The sequence below is a fragment of the Acanthisitta chloris genome, unplaced genomic scaffold (genome assembly GCF_000695815.1).
Source record: "Acanthisitta chloris isolate BGI_N310 unplaced genomic scaffold, ASM69581v1 scaffold15350, whole genome shotgun sequence".
NCBI classification, from domain to species: domain Eukaryota; kingdom Metazoa; phylum Chordata; class Aves; order Passeriformes; family Acanthisittidae; genus Acanthisitta; species Acanthisitta chloris.
In genome coordinates this window covers 1-15,621 of record NW_008652321.1, presented here as the reverse complement: position 1 = coordinate 15,621, position 15,621 = coordinate 1, and the positions used below count along the sequence as shown (strand labels likewise).

Here is a 15,621-nt window from a genome sequence, read left to right as displayed (position 1 = left end):
CCTCAAGTACTTCTCATATGGTAACATTTACGCTGGAACAAAAATCAGCTGTAAATTCTCAATACTAATACCTGACGTGTAGCTCAGTTGCAGACCTAATTTCAAGGTCCTTTAAATGTAGACACCATCTCACTGAACAGAATTCAAAATTGTTTTGAATTGATCTGTTTGGCTTATCAAATCTTCTCACGTAAAATATCTGCACTCAGTCAAATGCCCCAATCCTCTCCTGCATGAGATACGGACTGTGGAATCCGCCTATGCACAACTGGTCTGTAGAGCATTCATTAGCTTTCTAAAAGCAAATTAATTAGATATACAAAGTTGAAGTTGGAGTGAGTTACTCTGGAAGGCGAGGAAAAGGAAAAATAGACATTCTGCCTATTACTTAAGTTTGTATTTAATTCTTGAAGAATACAAGCAAGAGCACTGCATTGCCTCTATGAGCTAACAGTACACTGTGAAGCTGTAACACATGGTTAGCCATACCTGCAAAAGTTGGTGGGAATCACAACAGCATACCCAACACACGTTCCTCCCAGGCAGTTTCCCAGCTCATGGAAAAGCCCATGAGCCATGGACTCCAGGGGTAAAACGATGAGAAATGCACTCATGAAGATCCCATTGGTTGGCTAAAAAGAAAATAAAGATATTTAGGCATTGCATGACAAATCCTTCCTCTCTGTTGGTTATGGTTTTATGAATCATTCCCTGCATTTGATCTCACATAATTGGGTCCTGAAACACGCAAAATGTTATAATGTATACTTATTTTTCCACATATTACATGGCAAAATACTCTAAAGACAAATGAAAGCTTGGGGTGCTAAGCAGGGATTACTGTTCTTAAATCAATGCATTTGAAAACACTGACTCAGTGTTTTCCGAGGCACATGACTCAGCTGTAAAAGCCCTGATCACAGCTTAGTTTTACCCATTTAAGCAAGAAAATCAAATGCAACAAAACTATTTATATGTATAAAATAAGTATATCTAAACATCGGCAGGGTCAGGCCTTAACCAGTAAGGTACACCACAGAACACTACATCCCTAGCAGACCGCATTGCATCCACCCCTGGAGGTATTCAACTGACATGCAGATGTGGCACTCAGGGACAGGGTTTAGTGGTGGACTGGGCAGTACTGGGTTAACAGCTGGCCTCAATGGTCTCAGAGGTCTCTTACAACCTCAACAATCCTATGATCACTAAAAATATACATTTCACTATTCTTGCCTTATAACACCAAGAGTTCTAAAAATATTCTTTCTGGAATATTATGTATCACATAAAATATGAGTTCTGAGAACATTTACGAACATTACATCAATTAAAAAGACCATTCTTTAGCAGTTACATAAATACCAGATGAGAAGGAACATCTACTACAGGACTTTGTAGCATTCACAGAGCACTCATTGAGCTTTCCTGTTTTGTAGGGGAAAAGCAGTTTTGGAAAAGATTACACTTACTGATGCGTAGATGATTTCTGTATAAAAAAAAAAAACGAACAAAAAAACTAACCAAATAAAATGAAACCTGTTTCAACAGTTATCTGTCAACCACTAGACAATAAAAATGGATTTCTGAAATGCCAGATGTCCCTGAGAGGTAGAACAGATACAGACTCATTTTAATTATTTTCGAATGATATGAATGGGTTTAATGAGGCATTAAGTGCTTTAGGAAAGGTAGAAACAGTATTATAACATATAATTTACCGAGAGCTTTAATATCCATGGTGCATTTGTTAAATATCAATGGGTGACACGTAGCAAAAGAAATAAAGTCATAGCTACAGACTTCTACCTTGAGAAGTGTCCTGTGGTCTTTGACCCCCTCTATGTTTTATTTGCCCTCTTTGCATAAATCTATGATAGCCATGTTTTTTAAAAATCTGGACATTGCATTATTGTTTAACACTCAGTGATGATGTGGACTGGTAGTTCAGCTTAACACACAGACAAAAAGCTATTAATAATTTGGAAACTAAATTATGCTGGAAAAAGTGACACCTAAATCAACTCAGTTCCTATTGGCACATGGCACTGACTCAACTACCTTCAGTTTTATAACACACAATGACTTGGCCTGAAAGAACAGCATTGTCCACCTAATGTGCTTCCTGCCGAAGGATGAATACTGTTTGCTACCTGTCCTGGTTTTAAAAAGTGTCCCATCATACTTCTGATGGAAGGATCTTGCCTATGAGTCCTTGAAATGTTGACAGCAATACTTCTAACCAAAAATAAACACCAGAATCTGATATTGATAACTGACAACATTATTAACTGACAGCACTAAGTCCCCCCAAATCCACACAATTACCTGAAACCACCAGAAGACATAAAAGCTCAAAATACTGTAATAATTATGGTGCAGCCTCAACTTGTTTTGTTCTAAGGACGAACAAATCCTTTAAGAGAATATAATTTTTGTTTCACATATATCAGCAGAAAGCACTCCTTTTCCTTGCTCCATTTCCCAAATGCACTCTGAAAAGGAAAACTACTCAGAGCAGCAGCAATAAAAAACTTACAAATATTTGGTTAGTGTTTTTTTCTGTAGAAACCTTGTAAAAAATAAGACTTTGATGAAACAGTGGAGCTCTCTAGCTAAATTAGCTTCAAGACTTGGAGACTTAATTTTTTAAGTGTAGATAGCAGAAGATGAATTTGCTTTAAGTCACAAAAAACAAGGAAATACACAGAATCTGCAGAAATTGAAGGCCATCACCAGAAAACCCTCCCATTCATAACCAGTTTCTAAACTTTGGACCAGCCAAGTATTATAACGCATTTTTGTGACAAATTCAGCTCCTCCACCATATATAAATATCATTTTTCTTGGATCTTGCTAGAGCAAACTGCTTTTATATTGCATTAGTGTTCGGATCACAGTGAGCATATTAAAAATAAAAACTAAAGCAATCATAATATCCTAAATAACATTATTATATTATTTATATGAATTTTATTGTAGAAGTTTTCTTACAACATGCCATGTTGTTCTAAACACTCCCTGTATTTCCCCAATCTGCCAAACATATGCAAGTTATTAAACCCACAGCATTCTGCCATAATATAACTTGAAATTATCACTAAGGCTCACTCTGACAGAGTCTGACTACTAAAAGACATTTACATTGAATCATTGAAAACACTCCAACTAATATGAAGATATGGCAAGAAAATTCCCAAGCAGTTGTGAGATAAGGATCTCACACAGAAACCCTAAGTTTGTATCAAACAATAAACAGGAACGGGAAATAAGCTCTATAGTGTTATGAATCAATTCCACTCCATCTGAGGTTTCAACTTTGTCCTCTTTTAGTGGCTATGGATTAGGAAAGTGTGGTTAGTATGGATATTTTACATTTACAGACAGCTATCTAATGTAAAGATGCTGACACTTGCTGTCAGCACTTTTTCAACAGTTTTGATTTAGAAGAAATATGTCACTAACAAATATAAAAATGACTAATGCTGATTAGAGCAGCTCTATAGTAGGATAATAAAATGTATTAATTCTGTGCTGCAGAAAAACCTGACTGGTGACATTTTAAAATACCTAAACTAGAAGAACCTGAAATAGCAAATAATAATATCTAATTTAGTAATTACAGTAAAACTGAAGATAGGTTCCTCTTTGAAGATAACAGCTAAAATGCCAGGTGGAGACTGTCAGTGCTTTATTAAATCACAAAGATTTGATGACTGGTCCTTAATGGAGCAGATGGCCATGGAAGCACAGGCAGAGCCAGAAAGGGATTTTGTTCTTTCATCTGTTCAACTCATTTTCATTCTGTTTTTGATTGCACTGGCAAACTGAGCCTGCAGTACATCCCTGTACTCCAAGTGCCCATTGATTCCAGACAGACTGCTCACAAAGCAAACAGAATACAGGGACCATCTAGGTAATCCTACTAAAAAAGCCATGAGAAATCATTTTATCTCTTAGCCTTTGGAGGTTTTTTTGCCTTTGTTTGTCTTCTGCCAAAGGAAATACACAGTGTGGTCTCATTTCAAATAATGTAGAAAAGGTAAAAGAAAAAATCTACTTTTTGCCTGTGATGGCTGAAATGACAGACAATAAAAGATTGGTGAGAATCACTAGTAGTATTATCTTTCCACTTTCTCTGTTTTCTCAAGCAATGCTTATTGTTAAGTGTAACTATTAAAACACCAGGAGAATTTAGAGGCTATTTTACAGCCAATATGTTAATTTTATACTCATGGATAGGACAATTCCCATCCCAAAAAATAAACCACTGTTTGAAGTGGAACAACTCTGGAACTGTATCTAATTATGGTGCATTACTGACATGTGACTCACAAAAACAAGAAGAATAAAACAACCCCCCAAAAATTAGTTTAAATTAGAAGCTGGTTATAAAGACCCACAGAAGGGCCCTTCTGCTTAAAACAGAACTAAATCACTAAACATATGCCATCATAGAATCACCGAATCGTTGAGGTTGGAAGAGGCTCTGGAAACTGTCTGATCCAACCCACTGCTCAAGCAGGACCAACTAAGACAGAAGGCTGCATGCGATTATATCTAACAGACCAACAACTGAGGAAAGCTTACAAAGATGTCTTTGTGCATTTCAAAGCAAAACCAGTGCCCTGCTTTCCATTATCCAAGCTGAATAATATCTACCTGATTTTTATATATACACACACACACAAAACCCCAAACCAACCAAAGCAGCATACACTGTATGAGAGACAAGGCTCAGGAGAAAAAAGGGTAACATGGTAACTAATCTACAAATATTTGATGGACAGTTTAGAACCACAGAATCATCAAGGTTGGAGGAGGTCTCTACGATCATCAAGTCCAGTCGTTAATCTGCCACTCTGCTGCAACTCTAAACCACATCCTCCAGATCCAGATGCCTCTTAAACACTTCCAGGGATGGTGACTCCACCACCTCCCTGGGCAACCTATTCCAGTGCCTGACCACTCTAACAGGGAAAATGTTTTTCCTAACAGCTAATCTCAATCTTCCCTGTCTCAGTTTATGACCGTTCCCACTAGCCATCTCCCTGCAGGAATGGCAGAAGAGACCTTCCCCCACCCCTCGACAACCCTCTTTCAGGTAGTTGTAGCGAGCCATGAGGTCACCCCTGAGCTGCCTCTTCTCAAGGCTAAACAAACCCAACTCCCTCAGCCCTTCCTCATATGACATGTGTTCTAGGCCTTTTATAAAACTCGCTGCCCTTCACTGGACTTGCTTCAGCGCCTCAATGTCTTTTTTAAATTGAGGGGCCCAAAACTGAACACAGTACTCAAGGTATGACCTCACCAATGCTGAGCACAGGGGAATGATCACTTCCCTAGTGCTGCTGGCCACACTATTCTTGATATAGGCCAAGATGCCACTGGCCTTCTTGGCCACCTATGCACACTGTTGGCTCACTGAGCTGGCTGTCAACCAGCACTCCCAAGTCCCTTTCTGATCAACAACACTTGAGCCACTCTTCCCCCAACCCGTAGTGCTGCATGGGGTTGTTGTGTCTCAAGTGCAGGGCCAGCACTTCACCTTATTGAACCTCATGCAGTTGTCCTCAGCCCATTGATCAGGTCGGTCCAGGTCTCTCTGTAGAGCTTTCCTATCCTCAGGCAGATCAATACTCCCATCCAACTTAGTGTCAGCTGCAAATTTACTGAGGTGCAGTCAATCCCCATGCCCAGATCATTAATAAAGATGTTAAACAGGACTGGCCCCAATACTGAGCCCTGGAGAACAAACTAGTGACCAGCTGCCAATTGGATTTAGCTCCACTAACCACAGCTCTCTGGGCCTGGCCATCCAGCCAGTTTTTTACCCATCAGAGTCCACCCATCCAAGCCACGAGCAGGGGTAAAAGAAGGAGAAACACTGGATATGATTTGCATTCAAGAAAGTTATTTAATCCATGATATTAAAAGTATGTGCAGTAAATATAGATGCTACTGAGAAAACTTCTTAGTATTCAGAAAATAATCTTGTTTTTAAATAAGTTAAAAAAACTTGTTACCTTCAAATTTCCTTAAGACATTGTAAATTGAATTTTCAAGAAACACCAGGCAACCACACTGGAATAAAGACCACAAAAATCACTAAACAAGAAAGTACTCATATATACAATAAACTAATTTGTCTCGCATAAAAAAAATTGAGTTAAATGGCACTGTCCATTTAAGTACAAGTACTCAAGCATATAATGAATACAAATATTTTACTATCCATAAAATTCACTAAAACCAAGAATAATGTACTGAAAGTACTTCATTCTATTACTTCACCTGTCTCAAACAGAGTTCATTTTTCTCTTGGTAATATTAGATACAAGTCTTCCAGGGATAATAATTCTCTTTGGCCACTAATTCAGAAAACCTGGAGTTACCTTGGCATAAAGCACTTAACAAAATCTGATTATAAATTTCTGAAAAAAAGAGTGCCCCAAACCTTTCCAAGATCTTCGCCTGCAAATTCCAATACTTTCGTCTGAAAATTTTCCATCATTATATTGGCTTCTGAAAAAAGTAATGCCTGAGTCATTTGCATGACTTCTGCTGGATCCTGTCCCATCCAAGGGACATCATTAACAAGCACATGATTAATTGCTGAAATAAGTTGGCACTAAGGAGTCTATTGATCTGCCTGAAATTACTCAAGTAAATGTCGAGGCAGGTGCAGAACACTTCCTACAGATTTTGCAAGGCAAATGTCTGTGTTTCTACCAACAAGGCAAGGTGTCTTTACTCTCCAGCTAGAGCAAGGATTATTCTCAGAAGCAGACCATGTCCCTGCTGAAACATGCCCCACTGAAAGAAAAGCTGTTACTCCATTTTTAATGCAACCAGCTTTAACAAACTACTTTTACAGTTCTCATGCTTCCTGAGCTCATCCTCCAACTTCACATAGACCTAGCAATTCTGCTCTTCACACTTAAAAGCTTGATTTCTCTGAGAGAGATTCTGCTTTTGGGAGCCACAGTTCTTCCCAAGCACATACCAAAGCATCAGAACAGAACACCCTGTCTTACTACAAGGGCTATATTCCCCCCTTAAAGAAAGGTCCTTGGCTAACAGGACTTTCAGCCTCAACAGCTCTGCATCAGCAACAAAAAAACCACTGTCTGTGCTACAGAGTTAATTGACATCACTTTTAAAACCTTTCCACAAAAGAAGATTCGATACTTTTCTGGAAATTTTAATCAAATATGATACTTCTAGCTATCAACTAGCAGACAACTGGCTCTTTAGGTCTTGACCTTTCATACCCTTGAGATTTATATGATGCACAGATATTAGAAATGTTAGGAGGGTATACACAATGTGCTTGTAACAAAGTTTTCTATGAAACAGAACCCCTCCACCACCCCATTTCTGGTTGTAACCTAACATATACAGCTCAGCTAGATTTTTTTACGTGCTGTAGCTGACTCTGGGGAGCTCCTTTCCAAGCCAATTCCATTCATTACATAGGAGGTTGAATGGCAGACCATGAAGTGATTTCAAGCCACCTCTCTTATCAAATGCAGTATCACTAAACAAGTTTTCAGTACATCTTCAGAGCGAGAAAAGGTATAAATAAAAAATGGTCCACCTTCCAGATAATATTTAACGGACTTCAAATACAATTCACACTTACTAAAATGACTACGCAAACCCCAAACTGATGTTGCGAAGTCTGAAAACTGTTAATCTTACACATACAAAAAATCGTAAACAATTTTTTAAAGAGCAAACACATTTTCACGAACTGGTGACTGAGGAATACTTGGCTTTCCTAAGAAACTCTAAGGACAAAACATGTTGAAATTTTGAGTTCAACAAACTGCTTTAACATAAGAATATAAGAGCCCCTGTATTAGGCTGCACCAAAGGTCCACCTAGTCTCCAAAGAGGCCAAATGGATGCCTAAGAAAGACTGTAAGTGCAGACCGAGCACATGCCTTCCAAGTACTCTACCCACTGGTGGCTCAAGGACACCCTGAGCCAGATTTGGTTTCCAAATAGCACACAAACCTTATGAATTTATTTCCACTAACTTGTCTGATTTTCTCCTGAGCCTCTGCAATCAGTGGGCACACAGGGCACATCACAATACACAGCCCTAAAGCTCACTCAGACCGGACGAGGAACTATTTCCACTGTCTGGCTCCAATCTGCTTCTTGCCAACTTGAGTCCCCTCAACTTTTGTGCTGAAACTGATCATTTATTGTCTCCTACCGTTCACCTTCCCCCACATCACACATATTTTACATGCTCATCATATTCTCACTCAGTTTTTCCTTTTCCTGACTGAAGCATCCTTGTTTATTAATTCCTTCCATGTAAACTCTTTCATGTCTATAATGAATTTCTTCACCCTTCTCTGAACCTTTGCTTGTTTTCTTAAACATAGGATAGCAAGTAAGAACTGCAGTTATTCAAATTATGAAAGCTACAGATTTATACAGTGGCATAATCATTCCTCATCCTTTCCCAGTAATTCCCAATATTTAATTTGCTTCTTGAACACTAATATTAAGCTGATGTTTTCAAGGAAAGCCATCTTTTTCTACCACATACTGACATTACTAGCTTTTCTTCTGCAGCAAAATTTTCTTAGAACAAAACCAAACAAAACTCTAAAATCCCAACCCATTAGGTATTTAGCAATAACTATTACCCTTTTAAAGAGGAAAGGCAGAGCTTGATCTCTAACAGCCTGATTTGTCCCTTTTCATTACTACAATACATATCAATCACCATAATAAAAGTACGTATTCACTGGAGAAGTTTGGCTGCTGCATTACTGCTGAGCTTGTTAGACCTCCTGAAAAAGCAGGCTCAAAGATCCAGCGAAGGATTCTAGAGACTTAAGGCCTTGAATTCCCCCTACAAAAAGGAAAAACCTAGTACTTCCTTAAACCTCTAGAAAAAAAAGCAAATGCCCTGCAAGAGGGTAAACTGCATGCTTATGAATCATTGCTTTCCTATTTCTAAAACAGAAAAGGCCACAGCTTCCTGCAATCACTACAATAAATGATACATCAATTGATTAAATTACATTCTGCACAAAGTATTTAATTTTCCAGTAAAAGATGAAATAGACACAAGTGATCTGCAAGGTGAACATCACAACATCTTCTGAAGTGGTTTTTAGTTGGAGCAACTGCATTCATAATCTTAAGCTAATTCATTATTCAAAACATATGAATGGTGAAAACAATACAAATACAGCAAGAGAAATGTAAATGCAATTATCTACTAAAAATAAATTATTATTATAATAAAAAAATGATTTCCTGACAAATGAAAGTATTTGGTCTGATGCCTTTCACTTTGACCACTACAACTACTTCTCCTACTCAACAGGAAACACATAACCTCTCAACAAAGGTGATGAGCAACAGCCTATATTATTTACCCACCAGACACTAGAAACCGAAATTGGCCAATAACAAATACTAAGATTTTAGCCAGATGACCCGTTTGCTTCTTGTGAACAGTCCTGCACAAGTCATTCCACAACACAACTGCACTTCTTCAGAATTAGAGAGGACTAAAAATAATCAGATGTAACAGCTGCAGTTACTGAGGGGCAGATAGTGGGAGAATTAAATTACAATGAATTATCAACCAATGTGAAGAGAAAAACCGAACAATATGGATATGAATCCAACTCTCCTGGGTTATGCAAACAGCCTGCAGTAAAGAAGCAGCTCTAAAGGAAGGGCCTATGTGCTTTTAACAGATGGCAGGGGGAGAGGGAGCCCTTCCCAGGAATGGTTACAGCAGGAGATGTTGCCCACCCTGGAGGCTGACTCCCTGCAGTCAGGCTTTGGGCACCACCCAAAGAAACTGCCTCTCTCCAGTGACTATCTGGACAACTTATACTCCTGATTTGTTTGAACTTCTTTGTTAGGTGTAAGCAGGTTGTGTGACTCCATCCAAGGCCAAGAATAGAGAAATTAGTAAGATCATTTGATAGATGTGGTGAAACACATGATTTTACTGAAAAGCAGTCATGTAGCATATAAACATCAAAGACCAGCATTCTGATAAAGTCACACAATTCTCAGAAGAAAAACTATGGAAGTCAGCAATATGGGCATGCTGTCAGTCCGTCTTTATTGTTTCTGTCTCCCAAACCACTTTTCGTTTCTTTAGGTGCATCAGCACCTTCATTTGTAAATACATTTTGGAGATTTTTCTCCTCTCCTTCTTTTTTGGTTCTATTTCCTTCTGTCCCTTCTTCAAGCCCACCCACCATAGCTATGAGTGCTGATAATTTTCCAAAGAAAAAGCAAAACTACCCAGCACTCCTTGCAGGCTTGTCTGTTAACCTCTAATGCTCTTCATGCAAAGAACAAAACCCAAAACCAAACCAAACAAAAAATCAACCCAAAAAAACCTCACAAAATGACTGTCAATTTCCTTTTCCAACAATTTAACATCTTTCATCCACAAGGTTCTTTAATCTAAGAAAATTTGCAGCACTAGAAATTCTGAAGGAATAGGCAGGAAACCCTACTAAAAACACTACAGAGACATTTCCATAAATTGGATCTGCCATAAATTATAATTTTTATATATTATTACAGATTTGCAATTCATTGTTGTCATGGTTTAGATCAATTTGAAAAAGAAAACAGATGTCAAATGCCCTGCTGCACCTATGACAACTCAGAACTTGCCTTAACTTGGGCACTGACCAAACATTTTGGAAGAAATATATGTTTTCTGCTAAAGAAAAGACAATATCCTTAATTCATAAATGGAAAGAAAAGTCCAAGAACACTGTGACTGTAAGAACTGGTCTTTCAGAGGACATATCCTCTGGTGCATAACCAGATTTGAAAATGAGGCACTTAAGAGCACATGCTATACCAACAATTTACCAGTTTATCAGTTGTTTCTCTGACTCCTCAGAACTGATTAAATGCAAAATCACTGAAAAATACATTAATTAATTCAATTAAATCCAATTAAAATAGCCCGTAACAAAAGACCTTGATATAGTGAGCATTACTAGGGCTTAACACAACGATTTATTTTGAAAATAAATTTTATGGCACAATGAATTCAAAAGCAAATTAATTTCATAAGTAGGTAAACACAAAATACTTTGCATACTTCTGCTCTGGATGCATTAACTCTTCCCACGCTGCCAACATAAGGAAGCTGGTAAGTTCCACTTGCCTTAACAGGTGACACATAAGGCAGCACAATTTGTGAAATTCACAGCACATGCTGGTGAAATGTGGAGTTCCAACTCCGACTTGCTGAGCCATGGCACACCATCAAATTTTAGGAGGCCAACAAGTTTCAGGATTATTCTCAAGAGGAAGATCAAGATAAAGAGAGTATTATTTACCTGCCAAGAGACAGCCCCCAAAACAGCAGTCGCAACAAGGCTGAAAAACACCAGCTGTTCTGAAATCAAACAGAAGTGGCGCATTCCTTTAGACACCATGACTCTGTCGAGGCTGTGGTTTTCTGCCCGGTGGGTATAGTACACCTTGTGACAGTTGTTCAGTTTTGTGTGAAATCCCCAAAGAGTTATAAAAAAAATCACATGACAGATGATCCAGAAAATTCCAAAAATAGAAAAACCAGGTATCACAAAATACCAGAGATCCAAATCACGTAGTTTAAAAGCTGCAAGAATGAAGAAGATTATTTCGACAACTCCAACTGAGATGACAGAAAGCCTTCTGCAGATTTTACCCCGGTACAGGTACGGCTTCCATCGTTCAGTAACTGAGAGTCCACTGAAGTAAACGTCGAGAAGGGGATCTGAGATCAGGCAGCTGAAGAAACATGCCAAGGCAAAAGGGTTTGTGGGGATTTGCAGGGATGGAAAGAAGAGCAGGGATGCAATGGATCCAAAAATCGCCAAATTTGGAATTGCCAAAAAAGACTTCATACGTAAGTCAATAATCAACATGGCCAAAGCTATGACCAATAGAATAATACTCACAGATTTTTCTACCAGCATAGTTGTGCTGGCAATTGCAAATCCAACTAGCTCCAAAAATTCCACTGTTGTCAGCAGAGTTGGTCGATGATGGACACAACCACAAATCCTCTCAACCAAAGCACACAATATCCTTAAAACAATGGCAGAGAGGAGCAAATATTTAGTAGCTTCTTCTTTCACATCCGTTTTGAAGGCAGAATTATTAAGAAAACAGAGAAGGCCAAGCAAAAAACCAAACCAAAGATTGGAGAGACTCAAACTTGCTGTTTCCATTGAAAAGTAGTAGTACAGTATGCTGGCAATTCCAAGAACAAAGAGCCCCAGAATAAATATTACCAAAATCAGGGCATCCGCAGTTTTTTCCCATCTGACATAAAGGCCCATGCAAATGGCAATCAGTAGGTTGATTCTGGCAAGATAGCCAAGGTATCTGACTGATGAGTGCATGTTCACTTCTCTATTTGCTTCTTCTAGCCTTGTCATGACTGCATAGAGACAGTGACTAACACAGTAAGGCAGTGACCTACACATGTAAACTGCAGTTAAGGGGTTTCACCCTCTTGACTGTGAGTAAATATTTGGGTTTCATCCGACAAACACAATCACTGCCTTCTGTAACAGTAACAGTGGTCCAGAATCCTCAAATTCCTGGAAGAAGAATTAAAAAAAGTTTAAGTGGCAAATAATTCCTATTAATCATAGCATAACCATGACATATTCTTTCTCACCCAGGGCTTTAACATCTAAATAAAAAAAAACCCAAACAACAGATAAAAAGACCAAACAAGTGTGTCGTTAAAGGTCATTCAAACTGGGGTCATTATTAAACCAGTGTAAAATGGGTTCTGCATAAATCTTGTTTCATAATTTGAATGAGACAAAACTCATCCACTAGGTATCTATATTGGCTATCTACAGGTATCTGAAATACTGCTGTTACAGCCATTACCTTCTAGAATACTTTAGTATTGTTTTAAAATATTGTTTTACCTCACCATTACATTTGGTAAGTTCTTACTTTAGACTGAATCTTTTCAGTCTTCTTTGCAAGACTTCCTTTTAGTAGTCAAGTAACTATAGGATTTACAAAAAGAACTTCACACTCAGTTAATGACCTTAACCCAGAGTAGGTAATGAAAAGGATATTATCATTACCTCCATTTCACAGAAGGGGAGTAGACACACAGATGTATCAACTGATCTGGCATAATTTTCAGAGACTTTTGCTAACGTAAAATCAAAGCCTTCATTTTCAACCCTTCAAGTCACTTCCCCCAAAAGTAAGCAAACAAACAAAATGATCAGAATAAATATCACATTTAAAACATAAGTGCCTCCTACTCAGATCCATTTAACTGACTGATGAGAGCATGTTCACTACAGACAGCAGCATTTTTAAGGGGCATTTTGTAATGCTCTAGGCAGAGTCGCCAACATGTAAGAGACTAATGTGTAGCCTTAATAATTTTTGAAGTAATTAACTGCCCATCTTACAGAGATTTCTGAAGAGTTACCCCTATGACAGAGCAACCAATGTGCCAAGAACACTCAGTGCTAGGTTACAGCTTACTGCTTTTATTTGTAATGCTGTGGGAAGTATTAAAAGACACTTTGACCCAAACTCAAAACTTAGACTTTATTCTCCCTTGATTTTTGAATTCTCATTTTTTAAACCAGTGAACAACAAATGATGAATTGACTAATTTGCCTGTAAGTTTTACAGGTTTGAAGACTGACAGCCAGTGTAAAACCAGTTAAAGTAACTGGCATAGAGACAGACTAGGCCTAAGAAATCCTATGGTTTAAATTACTCGTTTGGTAAGTAATACTTTCAAATTATGTTAACTAACAACACTGCAGATACCACTTAGAAATACTATGTATTAACAACCCGTTTAATTGGAATTGAATACACACCACATACTTAAAGCAAATGGTTATTATATGAACTTAATGCAAATTAAAGTTCTTTGGATTCAATTGTGCATTTTCCTAGTATTCATTACTATTAGTGTTCTACAGATATTTAGTTCTGAGTTGCCTGGATGCTTAAGATCTTGCAGTATTTCTCCCCTCACTTAGTAAGACACTTACTGCTCCTCTCAGCCTTTTGTTTGTTTCTACTTTACACAGACCTAAGTTAGCTATAGTAGTCCAGGTCCCGATAATTCAGGTTTCACAGCACTGTCTGTGGTCTCAGCATTTCCTATACTACAATCAACAACTGCTTTATGAACAACTTGAACCATTTATCTCAACTGCTCCACATGCTCTCCCCCTGCCTCCAGTTCTCTCTCATTCAAACCACGAACACAGAGGAACAATTTCCCACCTCCTTCCAACCCACAGCACTGAGGTGTGGTTACTGCCATGCCAAAGGACACCTGCCATGCCATCCTGGTTATCTTGATTCTGGAACCTCTCCAAGTCAAGAGGCTAACACTATAAACGCCCATTTGGACAACAGCCTCACAGAAGCCAGCAGCAATGAGCTGTTTGCATACGAGCAAAGGGCAGAAGCTCCTGCCCAACACCTGGCTTAAAATTTTGCTGTGATCACTGAATTATTCTCTGGTAGGACTGTTAACACTAGCAAACTCCCTTGCAGACAAGCAGTGACTCTGGCAGAAAGCTACTGACTGGTTCAGCTCATGTCAAGTGGAGTTTCGCTGCCATCACACCATGAAAAACACTAAAGAGAAGCTCCTCTGCTGCTGCCCCAGGAGCTGCACTGGGTTCAGGGGCAGGGGAACAGGTCTGTTCCTGGTGCAAAGACACAAAGTCTGTCTGAGCAGAGTATCTGCAAAGTGACAGCTCAGACTTGTGATTGTTCCTGGCTCCTCCTAACAGCCAATTAACAAAAATGTGTACTACTAAAGCACGCTAAGTATTTTTCTAACCATAACACATGGTTAGCTTTTGGCAGAGGATGAGAAGGTGCATTTTCATGACTAATGTATCCCCACCACAGAGCTACTTACCAAATAAGTGAAACACAGCACTTCAGACAACTTTAGAGAGAAATTTCAACAACTGATTTGTTCTTAAAACATCCATTTGTTATTCGTTTATGTTAACAGTTTGGCTATTCAAAGAGTGTACTGTGTTTGCTCTGTTTTAAACTAATGGCCTTGAAGTTTTGGGTTGAACATGAATTTAGAACACCTCAGTAAATCACACTTAAATTCAAAACAGAGTGTGGACACACACTTCTAAGTATCTGTCAACTTCTGCAAGGATAATTTTAAGCAAAGCCTGGAGTTTCAGTAAAGACCTAGTGACCGAACCACCTAAGAGCTTTCCTACACAAAAAGGAACACTACTCTAAAGTAGCTTTTTGAGTAGTCCAAGAAATTTGAAAAAAGAACCAAACCCCGAAGCTGGTTCAGTAGTTCTATCTGCAGTTGACTTCGTGCCCAGGTGAGGCCTGTCTAAAGCACTGAACCCACTTTCCTCACCTTTACTTCTCTAGTTTAGCGCTTTTTAAATTTTACACCAAGGCTTCTTTAAAAATAAAACCTCGCATTTAGCTAACACATGAACGCAGCAGGCCGAACCCCCGGACTAACGGCTCTGAGAGTTTGCAGCTCTTCACAGCGAGCAGAGCGCGGATCGCCCGTGCGGGAAGGCAGCGCTCCCGGCCGGGGTGCGGCCG

The 15,621-nt window shown here is 38.8% G+C and overlaps 1 protein-coding gene across 1 annotated transcript; it reads right to left on the bottom strand.

Moving 5' to 3' along the window:
• Window positions 1-489: 489 nt before the first annotated feature.
• TMEM168 (transmembrane protein 168) lies at window positions 490-12,497 on the bottom strand (the record flags this gene model as incomplete). Its single annotated transcript, XM_009076991.1, has 2 exons — window positions 11,361-12,497; window positions 490-632 (listed from the first exon to the last, which is right to left on the bottom strand). Coding segments are annotated over exons 1-2 (1,280 nt in total), but the record flags the coding sequence as incomplete, so codon positions are not given.
• Between the last annotated feature and the right edge of the window lie 3,124 nt (window positions 12,498-15,621).